At 44.7% G+C, this 27,909-nt stretch overlaps 1 protein-coding gene across 12 annotated transcripts in view; it reads left to right on the top strand.

The window, feature by feature from the left end:
• The window catches only part of CADPS (calcium dependent secretion activator), a 220,930-nt gene that overhangs the window by 132,132 nt on the left and 60,889 nt on the right, over positions 1-27,909 (top strand). For 3 of the 12 annotated variants that reach the window (XM_074913783.1, XM_074913780.1, XM_074913779.1), the window contains 7 exons: positions 729-865; positions 6,100-6,287; positions 16,423-16,524; positions 17,457-17,520; positions 18,299-18,422; positions 20,843-20,911; positions 21,780-21,797. In XM_074913783.1, the coding sequence (XP_074769884.1) occupies positions 729-865; positions 6,100-6,287; positions 16,423-16,524; positions 17,457-17,520; positions 18,299-18,422; positions 20,843-20,911; positions 21,780-21,797 (702 nt within the window). Of the gene's footprint in view, positions 1-728; positions 866-6,099; positions 6,288-7,348; positions 7,514-16,422; positions 16,525-17,456; positions 17,521-18,298; positions 18,423-20,842; positions 20,912-21,779; positions 21,798-24,560; positions 24,568-27,909 lie in introns of all 12 variants that reach the window. The other 9 variants (XM_074913790.1, XM_074913785.1, XM_074913786.1 and 6 more) reach the window with 6 other exon arrangements.

Genomic DNA, 27,909 nt, shown 5'->3' with positions numbered 1-27,909 from the left:
TTAATTCACCCAAAAATGGCAGCTCGTAATCCAGGCAGAGGAAATTCAGTCCCTCCGTCGGGATGACTGGCAGCTCTGCCGCACTATCGGGTTACTGCCTCAGTGACAACAAACTACATATCAATTTAACTTCTTAGCGATGCTTAAAAGAGCATCTTTTTGTTTCGGTGAGGTAGCATTTAAAGTTGCCATTAGGAAAAAAAATTGCCGTGGGGAAACAAACATTGGCATTTGGATAAAGAACAACGCAACTGGTCTGATACCTAGAAAACCTAGTAAATGTAGAGAAAAATGCTACAGCTGTAACTTCATTAGAATGGCAGAATCTATTATAATTAACCGCAACTATCTAAATAGGAGCTAATTTACTTATGTGAGCCAAAATTCTGTTAACTTATAGCGTATTGTAAGATGCAGAGTAAGTTCTTGGGTTTGTGTTCTGGTTTTAAGTACAGAATAAATGCGCTATAATGAGCAGTTGACAAGATGTTAATTCTAAATTCTTTTGCCTAAATGCAATAAGATAGTCCATAACTGATGCAAGTTGACAATGGGAGGTGAAAAGTGTACTGTATAGCCTGCAAAGAGAAAAGTTAATGGCAATGTAGGGAAGAGGAGATATTTAGCTTTCATGCTTCATACTGTATATTTTTTTCTGTTGTATTTGTCAACTAAAATGTCTTATATCTCTCTAAATGGTGTCTTTCTCTATATGTATAAATGAACAGATGCAGATAGAGCTCAAAAGCATGGCATGGATGAATTTATCTCTTCCAATCCCTGTAACTTTGACCACGCTTCACTCTTTGAGATGGTTCAGCGCCTCACTTTGGACCACAGACTTAATGATTCCTATTCTTGTCTGGCAAGTATATTCTTTGGTCTCTAGTGATATAAACATCAAGCAGCAAAGTCAAAGCTAGTGCGAGTGGGGGCTAATCCCCCTGTTGCTGGAAGACTGACTTCTGTTTACACCAGGTTTGAATTTGGCCCAGAGGTATTTTCTTTTGAGAGGCTACCTGCAGTGAACTGACTGCTGTTCTTCTCCAGTTGCACTGTCTTTATCATTTCTGTTTGCAATGCTTAAAATGTTTCTTCCTGCAAAGGCAGACTCCAGTGTGGGGATGTGAAGTAGAGAGCAGTGTTTTGCAGCCTCCTGCACTGCCTTCCAGAGTCTTCTGAATGAAAGAACAGGGTAAAGATGACGGTCTGGTATCACCTCCCACGTCAATGGAGTCCCACCAGGAATAATTGTGGCCCAGCTTTGTGTCTTTTTATGAGCAGGGATCCCAAGCAGGTAACAGATGGGACTAGTTGGATAACTGCAGTGATGCTGCAGTCTGTCCATGCTCATGTAGTCGCATCCCCATCCTGATTATTCTCATGAGTACAGGTTGCAGCTCTCTGCCCACTGCTGTGTAACATGGTCTATAGGACAGTGGCACTGAGATGCTCCAGGACAGCTTGTAGCCTTTGGTTTGGCGGTTCATAGGTAATGTGAGGGTTTAAATGACAAATAACCTTTAACAATGCAACTTGAAAAATTAATTTTTAGCAATTTCAATGAGGAGGGTGAAGAGGCTCTTAGTTTTTGAGAAAACACCAGGATGAATCCTTTCTAGAGGGGCCTGAAATGGATGTCCTGTCCTGAATGCGGCATGGGACAGATGCTTACCTGCCATCCTCCTTAGTGTTGCACAGAAACCTCCTCACTGAGGTGTCATCGTGGGCTTCTTCAGCAGAAGGACCACCCCATGCTGATAGCCTTCATCTTTTGCCAGCTGTGCAGTCCCTGGAGCTGGGGCTCTTGCTCTTAAAAGCAGCAACCTGGGAACACAACTGAGCAGTTGGAAGCCAGGCTGTCAGTCTCAAATCCTGCCCTCCACGTCCCCCTCCACCATGGTGCTCCTCTCACCTGCTCTGCTCCTTGCACCCCACGCAAGGGCCGATCTCCTCAGAAAGGCTCAGATCCAGTAAATTCCATTAGCAGTAGTGAGTTGTCACCTTCCTGATGAGAGGCAGAGCTAGGAGGAACGGTTGTGGACGTCCCCTGAGGTAAGGATGGGGTGGGGGAAGGCTGCAGCGTGCACTTTACTCGCAGATACCCAAGTGGTACAAGTAGGCTTGGTGGGAGCATTGTCAGACCTGCAGCAGGTTTCTCACGGGTTCCATCGAGGTCTTTGCTCCGGCAGGCAGTGAATTTGGCATGCAGCTTCTGCTCCCCACGCATGGCTGACCCTAGGAAGACCATCTCCCATCCATGCATGTCTGACAGGTTGGCTTGCAGCTGGTTTGTCTCTGTGCAGTCTCGGGCCTGGTGAGAGAGCTGTGGCTGTTGAATTAAATTCATGGAGTGGTGCAAGGCTATCCCTGAAAATGCTTAACAATGTTTTTCTTCAAGAAACCCACCAGCCACTTCTGCTTATTACTGAGATGTTTAGGCCCTTGCTAGAAGCTACTGGAGTGGTGGAGCTCCCCTCAGCACCAAGACTTGTGCCTCTTCAGAGCAGAGCATCACCAATTAACCATCTTCTTTCAAATCACCCATTGCAGAGTGTTATAAAGAAGAGAATAATGTGTTCACCTACACTTGGATTTCACATGCTTCTTTACTTATTTTAATATGGTTTTGTCCTGATTATGGCATAAAAAACCAGACTGACCTCAAAATTTGAGTTCAACTGCAAATAGCTCCCAGTGCTCTTGATATGCCCGTGGGACGTTGGTGATACCACTGTGCTGGCTTGCTGGGAGGAGCTGTGAGCCCGTGGTAAGCCTGCTCTGTCCACTCTCTGTGCCGCCAGGCAATTGTTATTCTCCCCACAGGACATTCCCATGCAAGGTACTGCAGAGTTTTGCCTCATCACACCTCTTCTTGTTTTCAAACGTGGACGTGGAGGTGCCAGGGAGGACTTACCCGGACACAGTGACTTACCCTGACATGGAGGATAACTCAGCATCGCCTCCTTTCCTTGGAACCAGGTTAAACAACGTTATCGTGAGCCCACTCACTGGCTGAGCCAGGCATCCCTATGAAAACAAACAGGCTGGCTGACTAATCTCAGCTATGGCAGAAGTGATGTTTGCTGGCAGAGAACACCGTGCTGGGGAAAGGGAAGAGCGTTGTCTGCAGAGCTTGCTGAGGGCTCCTTCCCATCGTCCACAGACTGGTAGCACAGTCTCATTCACAGCTCCTCCTGGACTTTGGGAAGAGTACGCAGCTCTTACAGCTTAGTATGGACCCCATACACACATGAGTCTTCATTCCTGTCTGCTTGGATGTGTGTCGTTTCTGAGACTGCTCTTCAGCTCTTCCCAAGACTTCCCAACCCACCGCCGGCATCCGGCTCGTGCAGCCGGGCCCCTGCTGGAGCTGTATTTCCCATGATGTGTCAGCATTTGTGGAATTAACATAATACAGCATGGCGCGTACTGAGGAAGGGTGGTCTTCCAGAGTGCCCAGCCTAGCTGAGGTGTTGCAAAGGAGTCAGGTTAAAAGGTCCATGAGGCAGGCCACCAAAATTTACTTCTATTTTCTATGGTAAATGGGAAAATTCAGCTACTGAAAAGTGAAAATTTTCCCTCAAAAATTCTGTTTTTCGCAAAAGCTGCATTTGCCATTAGAAAAATTGCCAGTGTTCCACCAACCCTGAGCGAGCCTTGCTGTACCCAGCTCCAGAGCTCCCGTTGCACTCCCTGCTGGTGCGTGGGACACATGTCCCCTTCTCGGAGCAGTTCAGCTTCTTGAACACGGTCAGTCGAGCTCCCTGTGCTCTGCGGCCTTCCTCCATTGTCCCTGCCAGGTTTCTTCATGCCATTGAAGACCATCTGGGAGACCACGCTGAGCTACACCTAGCTGCGCTGGGGAGAGACACCCGGTGTGTCATCACTATCGGCTGCCTTTGCCAGACTGGCTGGTTGTCAGCTGGTTGCGCCAGGCAAATCTTAATCAGGAGCCAGGATCTGCCTGAAGATGTGGGGGATTTGTCTGAATACCGCCTTTCATCAAACCTTAGTTTTTTTCTGGAGCTGTGGGGAGCAGCATTTACTGCTCCTTTAGAGCCCCGTTCAGCAGCAGGATTTTTATTTCATACCTCTGCTGTGCAAAAGGAGACCACCTGGTCCTCCTGGGCTCGGGATCTCTCCACCCGTAGTCTGCTTGCCCATGCTCTCATGAGGTATGATGGTATGAGGCTCATCAGTGAACCTCTGAGCTTCTGCTCAGGCTTCTCCTCAGTGAGCCATGGCAGCGATATTAAGTGGTTGTCCCCATCCCTTCTGTCCCCCTGAGGACCAGCACTTCTCAGAGCCCAGTGCGTGGGGCAGTGTGGCTGTGCTGGATGGCTGGGTCCGGCCTCCTGCTTCCTTCACCCCAAATTCTGGGTGTGGTACTTGGCTCCAGTGAAATTAGTGCCAGCCTTCCCACTGATGTCAGTAGGGCCAAGATTTCACCCTACAGGGGTCCTTTCTGTGTACTGGGTGAATATAGCAATTTCAACTGCATTTCTACCCCAGTAACCAAATGCACACGTCTTTCTATCACAGAACAGTCACAGCATTTCTATATTTTTACCATGCCTGATCGCCAAAGGCTTGTGTGAAGAGAGGCAAGGTGAAGAGACGGTCCATGGATGTAACAAACAGACAACATAAAGAAATCCAGAATCAAGCATAATACCACCAACCAAAAAGCAAACAAAAATACCATTAAAAGCGGTGAAAGCAAATACACCCCTCCCAAAAAATAGGCTTCCAGAGTGCCGTCCCATCTGCATTGTTCTGTGTCTTCATTTTGAAATGTGCACTTCTAGTGATCCCAGCACTGTAGCTACTCCCTATATCTATCATTTTCCCCTCATTATTTTAATTCTTTTCTCAATCTGTTTTGGAGTTGGCCCAATAAGGATGAGCAAATCCTTCTCTATGTCTTTGAGCTCTTAATTGATATTTCTTCAACTCTTTTCAAAGCAGCTATTTTGGCATCTAGAAAAGATTTGGTGTCATCTGAGTGGTAGAAAATATATTTTAATCTTTCACAGCAGTGTTGTTTCTAAGATGTAGCATTTGGGGTAACAGATGGGGTGGCAAAGAAGTTGCCTATAGGGGCAGTGCTCTGCCTCAACTACTCTCCCGCCCGCTGCAGGAACTTTTCAATTAAACGATGAAAGATTTTGCAGCTTGATGCATTCCAGAGCTGCGTCTTAGCAATTGTTTAGCACCCAAATTTCCATGTAAATATTGACGGTTTTGCAGCATTTTGAAAAGCAATCTACAAGAATATTCTTGTTCTCGCTAGCGCCTTTCCGGCAGGCAGAGGCGTGCTCCGCTTCGGCTGTCCCGGGACGTTCACTGGAGCCGTCCCCTCACGGGGAAGGACGTCCCGCTCAGGAGCCCGGACGTTGCACCACAAGCCGTGTGTCACCAGGCCCTCAGGACTGACAGACAGAAATAGTCTGAGGTTTCTGGATGTGCAAAGAAACCCTGCTCATGAGCAGAGCTTCCTTTTGCTTCGATGCCGAGGAGGTGGGCGATGGCAGAGCGCGTCGCCAGCGGTATGCAGTAAGGACAATGGGAAACGTCCCTTTCTGATATTGTGGAGCTGCCTTCCTCCGTCTGCAGGATCTTCCCACCTGCCAGATGCAAGAGAAGTCATTATTCAGTGTAATCCTCCATGCTCTCCCCCAGATCAGTCTTCTTGCTCCTGGCCGAATGTACAATCCCATCCCCGAAATGAGATTACTGTTTCACACTGTTTAAATAACCAAACCTTTGTCATCTCTTAAAGGTGTAAGTCTTTTTTTTGTCTTTTTTTGCTAGGCACTGACATGAACTGGCCTAACTTTTCAGCATTTTAAATGACATTTCCCTTTAATGGTAGCATAATATGTTTTTTATTAACAGTTGCACTGTGTACATGCTGCGTTTGGGTGATGATATACAGATTGTATTGTTTTAAGAGTGACCTCTCTCCTTTTTCCTTAACATAGCCTTAGGTTTGTATTTATTTTATTAGAACAGTTGACCACTTCGCCTCCAAATCTGATAGCCTTTGTATTTAATAACTTATATTTAAAATCAAGTCTCTTTATTTCTAAACAGGGCTGGTTTAGTCCTGGCCAGGTCTTTGTGCTAGATGAGTATTGTGCACGTAATGGAGTGAGAGGCTGTCACAGACATCTCTGCTACCTCAGAGATTTGCTAGAGCGCGCAGAAAACGGAGCTATGATTGACCCCACCTTACTTCACTACAGCTTTGCCTTTTGTGCATCACATGTTCATGGCAACAGGTAAGGAATTCTTCTTGACTAGCAGCTCCCTGCCAGCAAGGGATGACTTTGTCAAATATAGGTTTCCTTGGATAATGCACAACAGTCCCCAATTTGTTTTCACAGTGGATGTTTGGCAGCAGCGCTTCTAGTGGCATAGTCGGTTTGTTTGTTTGTTTTGTTGCTTGTTTAATGTAAGCAATAAAAATGCACATAGAAGATCCAGAAATGAGGGGTTTTAACTTTCTAACCCAGGCACCTGCTCGATGCAGCTCTGGACAAGACAGAGTCAAAGTATATGTGACTGTCAGAGGTTGAATAAATAGAAGTAAATGGTACACTGTGCTGATTTGATTGCTGTGCGAGAGGATCCGACAAGTTGCAGCCCGGAAATTTTCGGCAGTATCAAACTTCAGTGTTTAGAAGGGCTTTAAGCCCTTGGGCACCCATGTCTCATTTAAAGCCTGTGTGACGTCAGTTCAGAAATTGCTTAGACATAACTGAAAATTTTATTTTGCTGCTGTTGCAAAGCAATTGCAATTTCAGAAGTAGCCCATTCCTTTCTCTCAGATGTGACAAACCTTTGATGGGAGGAACTGGAGCTGTGCTTTTGCCTTTTCTACTTTTTTTGTTGACAGCTGTAGCATCTACTGCAGCTTCTTTTTCTGCTTTTTTCCTGTCGTTGTATTATATACTTTGAGATATCGCTCTCTATCCTGCATATGCTGCTGAAGAAAGGAATGTTATAAAATAATTACATGTTTTCAGAAACCCTCTGGTAAATACCATCCCAAATTATGGCACGCATTGCCCAGGTTTCACGTTGCAAGGCTGCCGCTTGCTTTTGCAGTTACTTTCATACATCTTGTCATGGAAACCGAGTTTTTGCTTCCTTAGTTTCTTTTTTAGTTCTGACTTTCTTTTGCTCGTTCGTTCCTTCTTTGCCAATTGGTATTTTATTTCAGTTGTTTCCTTTCAGTTTAGTTTCCTTTTGTTTTATTTTGAGTGTTTTCATGCTTTCTTCTTGTTTCTTTCACTTCTGCTGCTGGCCTTGCCCCCTGCGTTTCAATCACCCCCCAAAGCCGATACATGGCAGAATTACTTGGTGGGTTACAGCCAAGTGCAGACGGCGAGGGGGGCAAAGTGTCTCATGCCTCTGCCACTGAAGCGGAGACTAAAAAGGATTCCAAAAAGGAGTCCAAAAAAAGGAAAGATTCCAAATCCCAGCCGAATCCAGAGCCGAAAAGGTAAGCAAAAGCGCACAGTGCACAGGAGTGTGTTGTAAGGGGCACCGGGCTCCTCGGTCACTGAGCACACTGGGCAGTTTGCATCCCTGCAAACCAGCTGTGGCAGAGGCATTTGGGTCTTACGCTCTCCTGGGAGTTGGATGGTGTTTGGGCACCCAAGTCCCATAGGGCGTAGGGGCCTTGAGATTTTTAGGTGTGTGTTTAGGAGCTGGCTCACGTGGTGTGTAGGGGATGAGGCTGGGCAGGGGATACTGACTGCCCCCGTCACCCCTGTTCTATAGGCAGGGCTCATCCTGGCAGGAGGCTGTTTTGGGGACAGGACCTGGCTCAAAGCCTGTTTGGGCCATAATGGAGAGGAGGTTGGATGCTGGTCATGGCTACCCTGTGTACCTCTTCACAGGTCCAGCATAGCCAGAGCTGGAGCATCCTCTTCATCAGGGTTGGTGGCAAGACGTATCTGATGGTACCGGCCAAGGTGACACCCTGCCATTCCCTCCCCATGGGACTGGAGAGTTGCTGGCTCAGGACAATATCTTGCTTTAAAACCTATGTGGTGTGTAGACCCCAGGGCTGTGTGTGGTGGCTACACCGTGCTGGGAGACTGCTGGGCACTGCCAAAGGGGCAACCTGGCCACGAACGGGCTATTTGAGTAATTCACTTTAAATATTCCAAGAAAGGAATGAGGTGTTTTGCTATGACTGAGCTGTCTTTGGCTGATGGTTGACTTCACATCAGAAGGCTGAAAGTTCATATTCCTCAGTAGCTGCCGTCTCTCTGTTGCCTGGGGATTCCAGGAGGCTGTGCTGGAGCTGCAAGGCTGCGGCATTGCGTGTTCTCACCGAGGGCAGGCTCTGCATAATCACCCGGGAGTTTGGTGCAGAGACTCTGGGGTGCGGTTTGTGCCTTCTGCTCTCGGGAGGTCACAGAAAGGGACCGCAGGGGGTTCTGAGACAAAGCGCAACTCGTGGCTACTATCAAAAATCTGAATATCTGAGCGGAAGAGTCACGATTCCTTTTCAAAAAGCTGTTTAGGCCACATGCATCATGCATTTGTGAGCTGGCTGCCAGAGAGCGACGGAAAGCCAATATTTACCCGTGCAGTCCTTACTGGCAGTCGCGGGGTGTGTAAAGCCAGGTTCACTTTACCTACATCCCTTCCTCCCACCTGCTGCATCCGTAAGTTAGTTGCTCATTTCCCTTAGGGCTGGCCATGCTTTCCCCAGGAAACCTACAGCTCATGGTGATGCTGAAAACTTTCCATGTAAAATTTGTCGAGGCAGGAGCACATCTGCCCCGGGACCCGGCACAGCGTCCGACAGAGCATCTTGGAGCAGCCGTGCATTGCGTTGTTATCGGTGTGCACAGTGGTCTGGGAAAGATTCAAATTACGAGACATTTTTCTGTTTAACAAAGGCTGCTTCTTCTGTTGAAACTGAGAAAGTGTTGATTTACCTTACGGAAGGATGTTCCTTCACTTTTAGACAGTAAAACTCCCGAACGGGTGGTGTAGCTTTCCCCAAAATGAGGTTGGCTGTCAGTCAGAATATGCCACCCAGTAATGAAGGTCGAGCAGAGAGATAATTTCACGTGGCTATCAGTCTCCTGTGTTAGCAGCAGACAGTGATGGAGCTGAGGTGGGCTGTCTGTTTGTATCGTGTTTGCGTAAGGTCAGGCAGCGAGGCAGCAGTCGCTCGCAGTCAGCGGGGAAGTGCAGGCAGGCTGCGGTGCGGATGCTGAGGACAGCCTGAAGGTCAAGGCTGACAGGATGACAGGCGTCAGCACGAGGACGATGCCTCCTCGCCTGTCCGGCCCCCGCCTCGGCGGCACGGCTGCTGCACCGCAGCCGGGATGGGAGCAGGACAGCTGCTGGTGGAAATGCACCTCCAGCTTGAAGCTGACCCTGCGGCTGCAGCAGGTGAAATGGTCAAAATGGGATTTTGGAGATGTTTTGGATCCCTCTTGCTTTGTATGTCAGGGTTTGGTCTCCCCACTCCCTTTGGGCTCATGTAGCTTACTCAGACCACTGAAAGGCTGACATCACCTCTCCAAACCAAGGTTGGAAATCACTGCTGTTTGCATGAGTGCCCCCTTGATTTTTCTGTTAAGTTCATCCTTTTCCAAGTAAAAATGGAGTTAAATGTAAATTCCTTGTCCTAAATTTCACCTTCTGCAGATACCTGAATATGTAACATGCAGGCTGTCAGGAAGGCAGGAACCAGCCAAAGATTGTTGAATATCCTCCTGGTTTTCTGCTACCCAGGTACTGGCTCCTCACTAAGACTGAGGAACTCGAGGCTTTTTCACTGTTGTGGTCACTAGTGAGTTGATAACAGGGATTTGTCTGCCGTGTATCACTGGATGCCTTTTGTAAAGTCCTGCCATTATGAAAACTGTTGTGATTTCTGTTGTATTTACCTATGTGACAGGTAAGAAATGCATAGTGTTATTCAGGCATCCAACAACACATGCTGTGTGTTTATTGGTGTCTGTTTGCGTTTGGTATCACCACCGTTCTATCGAGGCTGTTGCTTTCCTTTATCGATAGTCCTCCAAAAAATAGTGAAGGCCAGAAGCAGGAATGGTTTTAAGAGGATGTCATGATTTGGGGTAAAAATATAAAAGGTTTTACATGATCGCCCAGGTCTCTCCCTGCCTTCTGTTTCCATGTTTGTGGCTGTCCTCACGTTGGAGGGCTATGACAGTACTGCTGGCGTCGTTTGACACGCAGAGAAGTGATGTGTTAGAGGAGCCTCACTGCTACTCTCTCTGTGCGCAGGAGAGGTGTTGTGGAGCACAAAGTTGAGGTCAACTTCCCCAGGCCCAAAGTTAGCACCTAAACCTTGAGCAGGAGTTCCTGCCCCTTTCGAAGGAGTGGCTTTCAGCAGTGACCTTGGTTTTGCATGTGCCTTTTCTGGATTCAGACATAATCTAACTTCATTTTTAAACTTTATAACAACAAAAAAAGTCTCTCTATGCTCACTCATCCCAAACTTTTAAAAATATTGACTGTGCACGTGCTACATATTAGCAGACATTGAGCAAAATCAGGATGCCAGACTGAATCCCCTCCAGTCTGATAACAACTGAACAGCGTAATTCTCTGCGAGTTGTTATATGACTATTTGCCCAAGGTCCAAGCAGTTACAAGTCTCTCTATTAATTAATTTGGTATATTAGTGACTTGCCCTTTCATCTATAAGCTGTGTTTTACAGCATCAAACTTGTTTTCAAGAAGTAATTCTTTCATTAACATTAGCATTAGCTTTCATTAGTTTTTTACAGCCGTAAGCGAGCAGATACGATGTTATTGTCATAAGCCTTGAGGAGTTGAAAAGCCTGCGTAACATATTTGTAATTTTTTCCCATTGTATCCTAATACATATCTGGCTGTTTCACATATAGGCAAGATTTCCATGCAGCTAGTAAAAAAAATCAAAACAGGACATTTTTGGTCCCTTAGAAGTAGTAAATATATGAACACTTTATCACAGTGTCTTCACATGCTTCCCGCAGTACTTTGTATTTAGTTTCCACGTGTCATTCAGATCACTCGCCCTGGCTGCAGTGAGGCAGGTTACAGCCTGGCAGGGCATAACGCTGGAACCTTTCGTTAGGTGCCGGCTCCATGTCCCGACCAGCCCCGGGATGAGTCCGCGGTGACACGGCGTGCGTTAGGGCTGTCTGTCGGATAGGATCCGGCATCTGTGCTGAAGGGCGGTGGGTTGCCAGCCACCAGCAGATACCCAGCTCTGCGCGGCCGGCTGACGTGATTCATCACAATGGGTGTAGGATGGCAGTGCTCAGAAACCATCCGGTTCAGCCGCGGTGCGTCAGGGGTGCAGATCGCACATGAGAAGCGATGAGCCGTGACTTGGCTCGGCGCTGCGGCATGGAGGAGAGCCCAAGCGAAATGAAGGCAGGAGTTGGGAGGATGAAATGGCTCCCATGCTCTGCAGCATCTCGGGTAGCGCCCAGGAGAGCGGGCGGAGGGCTGGGCTGAACAAAGGGCTTTCAACCGGCATTTTCACGCACGGTGTGAATTCCCAGAAGAAAGGGGAGTCGGGGAAAAATCGATGTTTGCTGAATAAGCTTTTTTTTTTTTTTTTTTCAAGGGGTCTAAACAGGTGGGCTCTTTCAGGTCAGATTTGCTGGGGGAGATGTAGGAGGCAGCAGGCAGGCAGCTGTGATCCTGCCCACATCCCCAGAGCCCAGTCCCTGTGCAACCGGTGGGACTTTGCGCAGGCAAGTCTTCCTGCAAGGGATCCTTTGAAAGCCTATCCTGACACATGCCGTCCAAGGCACTAATCATCGATGTTTACTGTATAGCTCATATGTGCTGCACCTGGCAACCAGCAAGGGAGCTGAAGGCAGCACGTGTTTTATATTTGAGTTGTTACTTAAAAAATCAAATTATTTGCATCAGTTTTTGACATTGTTTTTTTTTCCTTGGCTCTGAATGCCAGGGCTCACAGTGCGTGCAAAGATCTGTTTGCTACGTGTAAGCAATATTTTCCCCAGTAAAAAAAAAAAGTGTAGACAAGTTAAACATAAAAGGTGTAAAAGATGATATGTCTTTTCATTTATAAGCCGCCATGGTATTTCATACAGGCTTATGTCAAAGAGATTAACCCACTGGAGCTATACTGTATATTTATAATTGCATACAAATGCATGCTATTGCTTCATATATTAGTCTTTGTTAAAAAATCATTTTGATATATTTGTTTTAGCAGCATAAGTAGCCCTGGGGGCACGGGGTATAATTAGAAAAGGGCATGGGGGGAGGCGGGGCTTGCAGAATAAAGCAGTGGCCTTAGGATCACAGGTCCTAATTACAATTTATAATTAAGCCCAGAATTTGCACAAACCATCTAAGCTCAACAAGGACTATCATTTTTGCTGTTTAAATTGCTACCCTTTTTTTTTATTTCACCACCTGCTTTGTTGATGTTGTTGTTTTCGTGGCTTAAAACTTCAAAACAAGGGGGGATTAGGAAAGTGGCATTTAAAACTTTTCATATGAAATATTTACAGTGGGAATTTGCTCGTTTAGAGCCAACATAGTGAATCTGCAGCAGAAGGAGTGATCTGAAACTTGTTTACTTATAATTAAAAATCTCCTTATTTATTTTTCTTGCCTTTTTTGCCCTTCTGCTTCCCTGTCTGCCCACAGCTTCTGCCATACACCTCAAGTGTCCGTGAGCAGGAGCTATAGAGACTTGAACGAAATTGTGTCTCCACACAGATGGAGACATTTATGTTGGTTGTTGACCCAAACCCATAGACCCAAGTCCATTTTGTCCCTTGTGCATCTGTATAGACCATGTACATGCAGAACTTTTTTTTCATCCTTTTGCTCTCCTCTCATTCCCCATCACTAGCTCAGAGTAATAACAGTTGGGTATGAGAACATCTATTAGCCTTGCTGCAGAAATGCTGCTCGCTGGAGGAGTCAGTGCTTCTGTCCATGAGATCAAATAGCAAATATCAAAGTTGAGCTGGACACCTTTCTGAAAACAGAATTGCCAATAAGCATCAGAATGAGCTGGTGCGACTTGATCTTCTCCTGGGGATTTTTTTCAGCCCCATCAGCCATGTACTGAAATTGTCTAGAGCACAGAAGTGAATCTTAAATTATAGCGATGCTAAGCTATATACCCTTTGTGTTCCTGCAAGAGGGAAAATAAATATGTTCCCTCAAAAAGATTACATTTTCAAAGTATATTTGACTTGAATATTTAATTAGGTTTCAAAATTATCGAGCTAATAAATTAAGTGCAAGGCTTTGGGTAGTGTTTTTCCAGTTCTATGTATATCCTGCATTTGTCACTAATTAATGAGTTCCTAATGCTTCAGCTTCTGGGAAGATGAGCAACAAAGATGAACATAACTAGTGAATCCGAAGATGTGCAGCTGGGTGATACTATTTGAAATTTGACAAAAACAGTGGAAGTATTATTATTTGTGACATGGCTCAAGATGGGGGATTGTGAGGAAAGCAAAGATGACAGAACTGGTGCTAACCACTGTGACAACAACTTGAAAAGCAGCCGACATGACATCTTTCCTATCATGCTGCCGAAAATGTCAACTTTGTGAAGGACAGTGAGAAAATGGTTTGCCGAAAATTTGAAAGGTAGATTCCAGAGATGCTCATCATGTCAGATGCAATATAGTCCACAGCTGGGTGAGAAAGGGAGTCCTTGCCGTGGTGATGGCTCCTGGTTGGCAGGCCCTTCCAGACATCCTCGCCGCTCCAAAAATGGCTACAGCTGACCTGTAGATTGTCTCAAGTTTGCAGTAGCATGATACGTGAAGGCGGCGGGCCCTGCATGGAGGAAGTGGTGGCCAGAGTCATGGGTTTTGATGTCCTCCTGGCTCACAAAGACCCCAAGAAAGGCGCAGACCAGGGGGTTAAGCCTACATGGTCTACATGCACCTCAGTGGTTGGGTTGTCATCCCTTGGGGTGTTGTGACTCGAGCAAGAGCCATGTTGGCCAGAGGTTCCCCCTCCAGAGCCCACCTTTCATCTTTGTGTGGGTCTGTTTTCAGATCAATGCTTCCAGAGCTGCCACTGCCCAGCCGGGACACGACTGATGGTGTCACGTCAGCCCGTTTCAGGTGTCGACCATGAGTCGTTATGTGGCGAGCACTAAGTAACCAGTTCTGGCAAAACTGAATACAGTGAGAGACTGCAGTTTGTATGAAAGGGCTGTGACCCAACCCGAGCTGTCAGATCCTGCCATTAAATCTCACCGCTTGAGGTTATTGACCCAGCAAAGGGTAACATAACTTTCAGACCATTTCCAGTCCATCAGCAAATCACTGCGGGGGCAGGCGGCTTTTCCTACCTCGTTTTTTAGCGCTGATACAATTAACCTAGTGACACCCTGTGAGCTGGTATGGGTACAGGGAGAGAACCGAATGCCAAAAGTCAAATGAGGGCTTCAACCCTGCCCCTTAATGTGCAGCATTTATTGCGGTCTGCCTTGAATGATCTGCTCTTCTGCTTGGGAGCAAACCAGGCGCTGGGAGGTGCACAGCATCACAAAAGGCATGAACATCTCTCCCTGAATACTAAATATTTTATGGAACTTTGGAATAAAAATATATTAAGCATGTTCAGACATTAATTTTTGCTCGGTATCTAATTTGTTTTTTTTGTGGCTTGCTCATTTCTTCAAAATAACTAGTCCTAATTAGGTACTAATGAGACCAGATCCATACTTCCAAAATTGTTTATGAAATGTGTTCCCCAGCTGAGACATTTTATCCAAGTTTCAGCCTAAATCTTTTTAAAAAATTTTTTTCCCTAATACACAACTAAATTTGGCAAATAATCAAGCAAAGATTTCTGATTAAATGCTGTTTAAATTTAAATACATCCCCTGGTATCCAAGTCTTTTTCTGTGTCCAAATTGCAAGTTTTATTTAATGTATATTTAGCTTTAAAATTTTGCAGTAAATATCATGTACGGTTGGCAAGTTCCTGTTCTGAAATGTTTTAATGGTTTATTCACCTGTGTTGGAATATCGGGGTTCGTATTTATGATATTAAGAGCTTACTAAATGCAGGGTCAAGGAGAAGTGATTGTACAGATTTTATAGCTTTTAATTTTTTATAGCTTTTTTTTTTTTTTTTAATTTTAGGGCCTTTGATTCTTTAAGAGGAAAATAAAGCCAACCAATTAACCCCTGACAGGAGGTTCATTAGAAGCTTTGTAATCCCTTGCCAAGTCTTTTGTATAGTCAAACCAGTCTAGTACTGCGGATTTATGCAGCTTAAGCTGAACACTGGAGGAGGCCTTTAAGTAAGAACATTTGTTCAATTTTAAGACGTCTTACATTACCTAAAGAGCGCCTGTGCCAGCAGAGTTGCCCAGGAGTACAGAAATCCGTAGACTTTGCTCGCCGGCAATGGGAAGCGGTGCCGTTGATTGTCAGCCTGGCCGATTCCTTTGGTGGATGGATTAGACTCGCTCTCTCCTCTCGCCCGGGATTCTGCTGCGCGGCGGATTTTGCCGTGTGGGTGTGGGGGAGAAGGAGGGGATTGCTGCTTTCGGCTCTCGGATGGGTTGGCATCCGCAGAGGTACGGGGTGGAAGAGCACAGGGACCACCGCATCATCCAGCCCCGGGAGAGCTTCGACAGGGTTCGCCTGCACGCTGTGCTCTGTGAAAGATGAGAAATAACCCCAAGGCAGCAGGACCTGGGTGTCTCGCAACGTGCTCCTGTGCACTCCTGAAATACAAAAGTGTTGTAAACAGGCTGAGAAAATCTTTGATAAAATGTATCAATGTGTTAATTTTTAGAAATTAAAATTAAATGACCAAAAAGGCATTGCATTTTCAAATGCAAAATGCATGTTGCTCTCTAGGCACATTTCAGCAGCATGTATTGAAGATGGTTCACTTCAGGAAATCATTGTAACGGGGTGGTTCAGCAGTTGTGAAGGAGTGCAGAATTTTATATTCTGTTTGTATATACACCTGTTGTCAATATTCTTTTATACTGTGGATTGTGTTAAATTAGCAGCTGATTTTTTCTGCAGAAATTCAGTCCCTGTTTTGCCAGAAATGGGCCCAATCCTGAAGTGAGAGGTGGCATCACACTCCCTGTCATATACCTATGTTTAGGGGGGTTCTGCTTTTTTTCTGAACTGAAAAATAAGAGGGGAGGGGGTTTCCACATCTAAATTATCACTCTGAGAGACAATATTTCTTGATTTGTTTGATACCTCGTCAGTGGTGCTGCTGCAACCACCCATGTCTCAGTGTGGCACATCCTCTGTCCCGGGTCTCAGAGTTGGTGACATCCCTTTCCCAAGGGGCAGCGCACTGCGTGCTGTGGGGATGAGCTACCAAGGTGGCGAGGTGGAGTCTGAGTCATTCGTGATATTTCTCCTCCAGGCCTGACGGGATAGGAACTGTGACCGTAGACGAGAAAGAGCGTTTTGAAGAGATCAAGGAGCGGCTTCGCTTGCTTCTGGAGAATCAGATCACGCATTTTAGGTAAAGGCAGAGAGCCCAGACGGAATGTGAGAGGACTGATTTCCTCCCAGCTCCCTCCTATAAGAGGGAAGAAGACAGGTTTTGAACGCTTACGAGAATTTTGCATAAGTGGCACAGACCTACACAAGGCAGTGAAGCTTCCACTGTAGCGTCTTTGTAGCTGGAGAGTGATTTTAGATGTGTAACCTTTAAAGGATATTTCAAACCGTCTTGCTCCCATAGGCGGCATGGTAACGCTGTGGATTTTTTCTAAAGTGTAATAACAACAAAAAAATCCCTTATCCTCTTATTTCTCTTTTCCCCTCTGGTCAGTTATTACCCATTTATTTTCCCTTCTCTGTAGCATACAGACAAGCAGGGCTCTCTGCAGGAATGTCGTAGATAGAGGAAGGATGGATACTGCCCCCACAAAAAGGGATGAACTGCCCCCTGTGCACCAGCAGGGTCCTGGGCAGGTTGTGCACATTTGCACGCAGATGGGTGATGTGCATTTGCACGCAGAGTCCCTGTGGGAGCCCCTTGGAGCTGCCACTTGCCAGGGACAGTGGCTAGTTTGGCCAGTTACCTACAGCCTGATGCATCACCAGGTCTCTGGCTGGAAGTAAATGTCCTTTTCAAAGGGGCTTTTTTTTGTTCCATTCTTAACAAGAAGATGATATGTAACTCTCTCCTGTGAGATCTAAAAACTCTCCAGGTGACACCCAGATTTAATAAGCTGCTAAAACGATCAGCTTATTACTGCCCTGTATTCTGTTTTACTGCCTTAGTATCCACACCATCAAACCCTTTCAGAAAATTACCTTGTAGAAAGACTGCTCATTCCAGTCAGAGGGACTGGATCGTGGCTTGGGCGTATTTGGGAAAGCATCTCACCCTGGAAGGGCTTGTTCACATGCACCTGGTCTGATGTTAACGTGATGTGGTTTTTCTAGGTACTGCTTTCCATTTGGCCGTCCAGAAGGTGCACTAAAAGCTACTCTATCGCTGCTGGAAAGGGTAAGCATAAGAATAACAGGGAGTAGTTAAAATTACCTGTATTCATGTATCTGTCTATCCAGAAGAGCTTGAGGAACTGTTGGTTTTGCATAGGACATGTAATTAATCATCGTTAATATTGAAATGGGTGTTGTTAGATGGGGCTGTTATCTCTCCTGCTTTGTCTCGGAGGCCAGTGTGTGCCTGGCCACTAAAGGCAGCGCAGCCTGCGGCTGTGTTGGTGGTGGAGGATCTTGCTGGCAAGCATCTACATGGCAGACCCTTGTAAGCGATGCCTGGCTGCTGTCCGGTGCAATTCCCATCTCAAGGCAGGCTCATTCCCCTCAGGCATAGGAAACCTGCTCACCATCATCCTTCCCATCCCTATTTCTGCCTTCCTGCTGCTCCCACATCCTTCTCACCTCTGTTAACACACAGTATGGCCAAGACCAGACCTAAACCCAAGTCAATCAGCAGAGCCTGGGAAGGGCGTAACATTGTCTGGCACTGGGGAAGTTGTGAGAGATCTTAACGACATGCCCTAAAAAATCAGAAGCACAGCTTTCAGAGCACACCACAGAGTATAGATGCAGAAGGGGAATAATACAGCAGGGGTAGGTCCCATGTCTCAAGCTGGCCAAGGTGACCTTGTAGCAGATCCTGCATATTGTACACATACCCCTGCATATTGTACACATACCACGCAGCACTGGTGTAGGAATGGATGTATGTACTGGGCTTGGAGAAAAGCAGTTGTGTGTGCCCGATGCCACAACAAATCAGATTTTCTTGTGTCAAGGTTCTGATGAAAGACATAGTTACTCCGGTCCCTCAAGAGGAGGTAAAAACAGTCATCCGTAAATGCTTGGAGCAGGCAGCTCTAGTCAATTATACTCGACTATCAGAGTATGCCAAAATTGAAGGTAAGGCTCTTTCTTTGTGAAATTACAATTTTGTTATGTTTCTAGGCGGCAACTGTGGCTTGGAGCTATTTAAAAGAAGCTCATTTGCTATTTATTCACTTGTCAATAAAACTGATGTGATTCTGAATCATTTTTGTGGTGTTGGCTTCGGAAGCAGTTAAGAATGGAAGCTATGCAAAACGTTTCTTTTTCTGGAAAAGAGAGAGGAAACAGTTAAAAGGAACTGTAGCTTGGTGTTGTTTTGTTGGGTTTTTTTTTTTTTTGATCGTTAGTGCATTTGGCCAGTGGTATAGTATTCAGACTCATGTTGTGGTTTTAAAAAACAAATTGAGAAATACTTGGGATGTCATCTTTGCAGCTGAAGGTATAGTGCAGCTAATTGCTTGTGACAGTGGAGTTCAGGAAACAAATGTAAAATAAGAAGCTGAAAAACTGTTTAATCTATGCTTAATCATTTGTAACCAATTTAAAATGTCTTTTTTCTGGGAGTATTTCATTGTCTTTGCAGTTTGAATAGCATTGCATCAGTGATCCCATACTTGCATCAGATTTCTTTCTTGTCACTCTAAATCTGGCATAGCTGATATTATTGACCTTTTAAGTTATGGGAGAATAATAGCCAGTGACCAGAGACACATGTAGCCATCAAAAAGACATTTTAAAGCTTGCTGGGGGATATGTGTTAGCTGAAGCTCTATGATCCAGTCGTTCTTTACATGTTAATCAGTTTATGTTGGTACCTTGTTGGCTGCCATTCCCGACTTGAAACTCCTACCCAACTTTATCCGAGCTCCCAATTGCTTAAACCTTATATGTTCCAGATGAATGGTATGTTCTGCTCTAGACTTTGGGTTTCTGTCATGTGTGATGTGAAGCTTTCCCACAGCTGAGATTATCGTTGTATGCCTCTAGGACAATATTGAGAGGAGAAAAAAAACCAAACCCAAAACTCCCTCTGATTTGTTCTTAGTTCTTATTTACATGAAAAATTGGGTTATTATACGACAAATTGTACAGGTTCTGTACATGACATGTCCTCTCTTTTTCCATTTTTTTCTGTCTAACGATGCAAATTGTGTACCAGTGGTAATGAATTCATTGTTATGCATCCAGTGAGAAACACTTAAGAATTGGGCACTAAAAGGATGTTTATCAACTCTTGACTTGGTAATGAGTGACAAAAATAGAGAAGGAACGAAGGTTTCATAAGCACTGTATTATCAGTCAATTTATCAAAGTACTCAACTTCACAGGATATTTTAATTGGTGTATTCTGTAAAATGCAATGTTTAAATATACTTGACAAGGATGGAGAAGGACTGAGAATCAAAAGCAGCTTTTCTGTTGATGGATGCTTCTACCCAGGGCTGGCTCCCTTAGGTTCTCTGTGTAAATATCACTAACTCGTTGGTAAGATTTGCTCTCTTCTTTCAGATAAATCTATGCAAAAACAAACTTTATGATCTGTAAGTAAAAATGCATTCATTTCCAAAGTAGAACAGTTAGTGTGTACTTTTCCTTTTGTGCCTCAATTCTTCTTGGTTGTGTTAATTATCTGCCCTCTTTTTTGCACTGTGACTTTTAGGTCTGGGAATACTTTGAAGCAACAAACCTATTTTTTTCCAGCTACCTTTTCAGAGAAATAGTTCATTCCACACTACCTGCTCTCTTCTGCTTTTCTCCTCCTTTATCCGTGATTGGCCACAGCCACTTTTTGATACTATCTCTATAAAAGTGGTTGTAACACCAATTTCCAAGCATGCTGGGATTGTCAATTTGAACAACCCAACATCCGCCAGCTGCATGCATCAGGTTTTCTCTCATGAGCATAGTCTACTACATGTTCAAATACTTCCTTAGAAGAGCAACTAACAAATTTGCCTCAGTGAGATGCATTCCTGCGTGCCCATACATGGCTTTGAAATCTTGCTTTTGAAAGCTGATATCTGAATAGCCACATGTTTAAGAGTTTTGTCAGAAATGCAGGACCAAATCTGGCAGCAGTGCTTGAGGCTATGCTTATGAAGAAATACCTGCGAAAGCCTTAGATACTGAAGGCTGAAATCCTTAGTATCTCGGAGCCTTAAACCGATGAAATTCTATTTCCCTCTATTCATGACGTTTTGATCATTATATTCTTGCAAACAGTTCAGAGCAAACCTCTAGAGTCATGGTCACAGCCTCTCTTGTGACTCATGGGCATGCTGAATGGTTAATCCAGTAGATCTCCAGATTTAACCCTCCTTTTTTTTTTCTTTTTTCTTTTTTTTTTTTTTTTCTTCCTTTTATCCTGTGTGTATCCCAAAATACTCTACGGCTACTTTTCTTTTAACCTAATATAAAATTTTCCTCTGACCTATAGCCTATAACCTCTTTACCTCTGACCTAAGCCTCTTGCATGCCCAAATCCTCTTTTATAGGGAAAAAGAGAGAAATGTATGAGCATCCTGTCTTCTGCTTGGCCTCTCAAGTGATGGATTTAACCATTCGTGAGTACCTACCACCCTCCTCTCCATGCTGTCCTCACTCTTTCTGTTTTCATTACCTCAAGAAAGTCCAGATCCAAACCAACTCACTCTCCTTGCTTCAAGTCTTTTAGCATTGGCTTGTCTGTTGCTTCTGTCTGTGAAACCCAGTGTGAGAAGTCCAGTCACTTTTTATCAGCCTAAACCAGGTTAGACAATTAACCCATCTGTTTGTGATAAACTCAGATCGTCTGTGAGTTTTTTCAGTTCTTCTTTATGTCCGTGACCTGAATGCATTTTTACTTTGCTTCTGTGTAACCCCAATTTGTAAAGTGCTTGTCACTGGTACACAATCAAAAGGTAGCAGCTACATCGGGGAGAAGTGAGCTAGAGGTCAGATAAAGGACACTTGGAAAAAGCCGTCCCTTTGCCTGCGTATAAGATCTTTACCCAGTCCTGTGTATAAGATCGTATGAGGCTGTCCTTTCTCTGTACATCAGATCTTACATGTCTCCTGTCTGTTAGCTCTCGAGCGGAAGGATGCGCTTTACTTCCTCTCCTCCTCGATTTTTTTACTGACTCCTTTGCACCGAGCTCTGGAGGGGACATCCCAGACCCGCTGTCACTTGGAGATCCCCTCTGTGTCCTCAGAGCTCACCCTCTCTGGTTTTCTATTTGTGCAGCGTTTTCTTTCACCTCTATGAAAGGAGCTTCTTTTGGTAACCCCATGCTTTGAGGGGGGCGGGGGGCGAGACGGGGCGACTTTTCTTCTTTTCAAATGTCATATATCACGCATAACTGGGGGGCTGTGCGGTCCACTTGCTCATTAATCCTGCATATCTGTTCTTGTTTCTCTCTTTTCTCTCCTTGTTGCTTTCTCTCTTTCATATAGAGAATCAAAAGGATGCAGGTGAACAATTGTATATGCATTATAAATTGCTAGGACTGTTGAGTTATATTTATTTTGTTTTCTTTTTTTCATAGCTCCTTAAGATATGTACTCCTTCAGGCTGAAAATGGAGATGCATTAATACTTAAGGAGTTAATTTGTGCTGTCTACATAGTAATCTCCTTTTCCTCCTTCCTTAGAATAGAGTGTAGATTAGAAATACCTTATGGAAATTTAGTATCTTCTTAGGAGACAATTTTAGAGGATATTCTAGCCTTTGTAAAGAGAAAGTTTCTTGTTTTCCAAAAGAACTGCAGTTCATTTTGGGTGAGAAAATGTTGGTGATTTGGCCATTAATTTAACACACCTAACAAGCACATTTATAACTAAACTAACGTTCATTTTTGGTTGTCATATCTTCTGTTTTATGCCCTGATGGGAGGACTGGGTTTTTAATTTTTTTCTTTTATTTTCTATTTTTTTGTTAATGTGTAACAAATGATCCAGTGGGACAGAAGTCATGTTTGTCTCTCGTTTATAAACTGTGGTGACATGTAACAAGGCAAAGGCTCAGCTCAAGTGCCCGTCTTTTCAGAAGGGATGGCGGAGCTCTGCAGCCCCTGTTCTCGTTTCTGTTGTATCCCAGAGTCCTAGTTCAAAAGTCCTTGAAACCTGAACTGTTCATTTCTTTTTGTGAGTAGATTGTTCTGTTTTGTGGAAACAAAAAAAGGGTTGATTTCAGCTCTGTTTGCAAAGGGAAATTGCAGCGTGAGAGGCTGAGCCAGGATCTGCCCTGGCTTCCCCAGGCCTATGCAGCTCAAATTTGGCCCATGATCTAGAGCTATTGCATGACAGTAAAAGTAATTTTGAATAGCAATAAGTATTTAGAAAATGGACAATAAGTTCTCCTTACAGCTGTGAGGTGCAAATAAACAAATAGCAAATAGAACAATCCCAGCTATTACCATTAACTACAGCGGATTAAAGTGAGTGCAGGCTGCTATGCATTAAGCACAATAAATGCACTTGAGCATCGTGCTGCTGGCACCAGCTCGCCATGTGCTTACGGTTTAGAAATTCAGCAGGATGTTTCTATGGCCCAGCTCACTGAAAAATCAGACTGCTTCTTCTCAATGCTGGGAGCGAGTGAAAGGACATAGGGAGTTGCGACTCTGCTGCTTCATGCCCACAAATCTCCCGTTGTCTTAAATGAAAATTTTTCAGGCAAGGTCAGCAGGACTCAACTTGAAATCAGTTTCTCAGCTTAAGTGGAGTCAAAAGTGCCTGGGTTTTGGCCTGACTTTTTATTTATTTTGCCAGAAGCGAGAACAAAAATAAGATACTGAAAACAACTTCTTCTCAAACACACAAATGTCACCCTTTGGTGTCCTTTCTCCTGAAAAGTGTGTAGGCTCTTGCCTGGCTTTAAAAATATTGAAATAGAACACTACGCTAGAACAATTAAAGACGAATGATTTGCTTTAATTATTAATCAGACAAAACTACTAAAACTCAGATTAATAAGTGCAACCTCCTAATAAGCGTTCGTCTACTTATTAGATATGTCAGGAATCCATTGTACCTTTAGAAAATAACTTCTCCATCTCCTTGAGCGCAACATTTGAAATGTGCTGCACTGTGTTAATGGTTGGACTGGATGATCTTCAAGGTCTTTTCCAACCTTGATGATTCCGTGATTCTGTGTTGGAGGCACTGAGGGATCCCACGAACACACGTGCCCTTTCGCACTGCTGGAGTTGAGTACAGGCAGCTTTAGAGTTGGTGCCGATCAAGGCGATAGTTGTCAGTTTGACAATTGATTGTGTTGAGTATGAGACTTTTTTTTTTTTTAGCTTTCAGACCAAGTATTTCTCATATTGTGATTTGATTTTGGTCTCTGTAAAGAGAAGCTTCTTGTGGTACTGCTTAGTTGATACACAGAGATGAGACATGAAGGAGATGTGGGGGTGGAGGCAGCCCTCGCCTCGCTGCTCGGTGCTGCAGCGGCAGAGCAATGGGGCGCAGGCTGCAAGCAGAAAGTAACTGGAGAGCGGATGGACCCAGTGAAGTCCTGTTGCTCTGTCACCAAGGGAAATCAGCCACTCGGGCTATCTGAAAATGCCAGGTTTCTGCTTGTCCCGCAGCCTCCCCAGCCCCTGTCCAGGGAAGCAGGGCTCTGGAGGCACAGCATCTCACCACGCTGCACCATCCTCCCCAGATCCGTCCCTCCCTGCCAGCCTGGCAGGGAAGCCTGAGTTCTCTCCAAAGCACACCCAGCAGTGGGTGCTGGGGTGGGTGCAAAGCCGAAACGTGGTCAGTGCAGGGATCAGTGCTGCCCGCGGAGCAGCCACGGTGCCCGTGCAGAGGCAGACACCTCTCGGGTGCCTGTATCAGGCCGGGGACACGGGTGCACCCCCAGGAGAGGGACACAGCACGGCGACTTTAGATGCATCAGCCTCGGCTGGCACCAGCCATGGAGCATCTTGCACGTAGCACTCGCCCCAGCAGGCATGGAAGGCAACTCCTCAGCTGAGGGGTTGGGTGCAGAAGAGGTTGGGTTTCGGCTAGAGCAATGCCACGGGTTGTTCAGAAGCAGTGGTATTTTTCAAGCCATTTGTACTGGCCCTTGTCAGAGTCCCCACGTTCACTTTACGTCACTCGCCTTCCCTATTTCTGGATCTCAGCCTGGGAAGCTCTGTGCACGTATCTGTAACTCTTAGCGAGGGTGCTGAAGGATGAGGGGCTGAGCTGCCCCAGGATTAACCTGGTCCAAGTCAAGGAGAGGTCCTGTGTGATTTGTCAGCCCAGCTGCCACTGGGCGATCACTCCTAGCATTTGTGATAAACCACAAAGCTTACAAAGAAAATATAATTACATTGCCCAAATAAACATGGGTGCAAAATATATGAAAACATCAGTCTTTGTATGAGGGAGTGGAGACTGAAGACATTAATAAATCATGCACTTTTTAAGTCAGGCACTTTAAGTATAGCTATAACCTACATTTGTGTACTGCTGAACTGCTGCTTTATTTGTTTCACCCTTGAAGTGCTGTTCAGTTGTGTTTAACAAAGAATTTTGAAGCAGCTTGCGATATTTCCTCTCGCCCTTTCAAAGACTACTGTTTAAAGCCGTATGAAAGTTATTACAAGAGCTTTAGCTTCGGAAATCATGAAAATCTGCATTGTGCTGTTAGATTTCTACAAGTCTCTTACCAACTGCAGAGCAACTTGCTGCCTGAGGCATGAGATACAATTCAGATATACATAAAAATTCCTCATAGGCTGAATAATCATCAGAAAGTCAGGAGATCAGTTCTCTTTTCAGTATGTTGAGTTTTGAGATCTGAATTAGAGTCTCTTTCTCAGTTGGAAAAAAAAATATTATTTTTTCTTACTTTTAAGATAACACATCTTATTTTGAAAGAAAAAAATTATATCATCACTGAAATCCCTTTCAAGATACATGCAAATTCATTTCACGAATATAATAAAAGGCTGCTTTGCCTCGTCCTTGGGCTAAGTCCATTATTCTTGATAGTTATCTTGAGCACAGCAGCTCTTTTTATCATTTTCATGATTGGCTCGCAAATGAACACACACATAACACTTACATACCAAAGCCTTTGGCAGGGGTCATATATTTTTAATTATTACAAGGAAATCATTGAGTCAGTGGCTACGCTTTTAAAAAATATGAAAACCCAGTAATGCTCTTCTCCTATTGCAAGTGTAATTCTCACTATTGCTGATGTGTTAGTAGCCCATCTAGCAGAAATCATGGTGCTGAGTGAGAAATACATAGTTAGAAAATCCTCCAGTCCGTAAAGTCTCACACAATGAATTGTATGCAATATGCATACCCAAAGTAGCACAGATATTTTAATATACTTGTTATTGCAGGCTGAAGTTTATTGCAAGCACAACCTGAGAATTTGCCAAGTAATTCAAGTTTCTGTGAGTATTTTATTAGCAAGTATCACTCAGAAGCCTACAAACCTTTGGCAGAAGTTTGTCCAGGAAAGCAGTTTGTCATGTTGTTAGTAAGGAAGAGGCTGCTCCTGCCTCTACTTTCAGTGATGGAGGTGATTAAATCTTATCCATTTGACATACGTGAGCCACAAATTACAAGAGCATTCCTGATGCTAAACTGGCTGTGGTGAGGGATTAGAGAGGAAAAGGACAGGGAAGAAAGAAAAGCCAAAGTGAAACGAAACCTGCCACACACACTGCAGCTGATCGCTGGCAAGTGCTGTAAAACCCATCCAGCCTTACGCATCTCCCTGGCTCTGAGCAGGAGCTGAGACACCCTGTCAAAGGGACCTCACGTGTTATCTCTGAGACCTGGACCCAGAGAAGCAGATAAACTCCAGTGCCTGATGGGGCATTGCAGTCATGGCCCCATTTCTATTTAAATTTACAGAGGAAATTAATCACTCTCCTTAGCCAGACCTTAATCTTTTTAAATTTTCATGCAATAAAGAGACAACAAAGAAAAACATGGGTTGGGGATCACGAGGCGTTCAGCGTCCCCAGCAAGGGAGAGAACTCTTCCTCCCCTCTCCTTTGGCTCCAGGTGGTTTTGCAGCCATCATGCAAGAGCCCTGGATTTGGGTCTGAAAAATTTAAATGAACAAAAGAGCTGAATATTTGGGCCGATTGGGCCAGATCAGAATTACATCAAGAATTTGTTGCTTAACCTGCTGTAATCCCTTGTGGAAGCTTGTTTTCAAGAGCTGGTGGTGGTGGGGAGATGCCAGGAGCAGGGGTGAGGCGCTGGGGGTGTGAAAGCCACCCCGGGGCACTGTGCTGACAACTGCACAGCGGGAGCCTCCTCCAAGCTGTTTTGTACGTGCTGCACTAACGATTCCTGGAGTCCCAGTGCTGCTGCATCTCTTGCCTTTTCCTCCTCTTCCTTCTCCGTTAATGACTTTCCCTAGGACAGAAGACACTCGCACAAGTCAGGCCCGTTAGACACTGTGGGATCTAGGTGTCTGTGAAATCCAAAATCTATTTTTCAGTGGGTAGCTGTTGGGGATGCAGGGGCTGGACTCACGTTTAAGGGTACTTGAAGGTCACAGTGCTGAGGCGTGGGGGGATGCAGTTCTGGGATGCAGTTTTACCCTGGCTTTGGCGCTCAGGAGGAGCAGTCTCTCTTTGACACTTCCAACTTTGGAGCCTGACCAACTCCCCTGGGTGACAAGGGGTTCCCACCACGTGGTTGCCAGGTGTGGGTGGGAGGAGATGCGCAGTTCCCTCTCCCCATGGTCCCTTCCCATCTGGGGACCTTGGCAGAAATTGCTCTCTGTAGTGATGGGCAGTAAAATATTCTTCCTACATCTACATGTGGAGCTCAGGAGCCATCAGCGAGTAGCCAAATTGAATTCTTGCTTATGTTTTAAATTAGAGTGAAAGTCATTAGGCCAATACCCAAAAAGCAGTTATTTTTGTCACTTGAGGCTGGGAGGTTTGTTTCTGGGGACAAAGCCACCCTTGGTAAACATTGAACAAGGATCAGGATAACTCCAGAGACAAACGAATAGATTTCTTTTCCTGTTATCAGAAAACAACAACAAAAAAATCCCACCCTGAAACCAGTAGCTTGAATCTGATTGAATTAAATCATTACACAGCTTAAAAGACTAAAAATATGTGTGTGTGTGTGTGTGTGCGCGCACGTGCGCATTGTATGTGTGTTTATGTATGTGTGTGTATCTCTGTGTGTGGAGAGGGGAACCAACCTAACTCATACTCTTTAACGCTTTACTCGAATATTCTTTATTATACTTTGATAACTGTTATAATTCTGTGAGAATTAAAAGCAATCAGAAATCTACTTTGCACAAGCCAAACGATTTTTTTTTTTTTCCCCCACTGGAAAATGCAAGCAAAATGGCAAGGACTTTTGGCAATAGAATGTCCAGATAAATATGCCAGATTCCTTGCAAATGGCATTATTAAAAATAGTCACAATGCTGCTAAAAACTGTTATTAAATGGAATAGAAACTATTGTGTTAATATATTCACAGTATATAATTTATTCTCCGAGTGTATGTAAAAGGAAAGGCTATTTTCTTTGAATTTTTCCTATGCTGATATTGTAAACTATATGACAGATGGGTCAAGTCCTGAT

This window comes from Athene noctua, chromosome 10 (assembly GCF_965140245.1).
Source record: "Athene noctua chromosome 10, bAthNoc1.hap1.1, whole genome shotgun sequence".
Classification (NCBI taxonomy): Eukaryota; Metazoa; Chordata; class Aves; order Strigiformes; family Strigidae; genus Athene; species Athene noctua.
The sequence above is the reverse complement of the archived record's forward strand: the minus strand, read 5'-3'. Positions and strand labels throughout refer to the sequence as shown.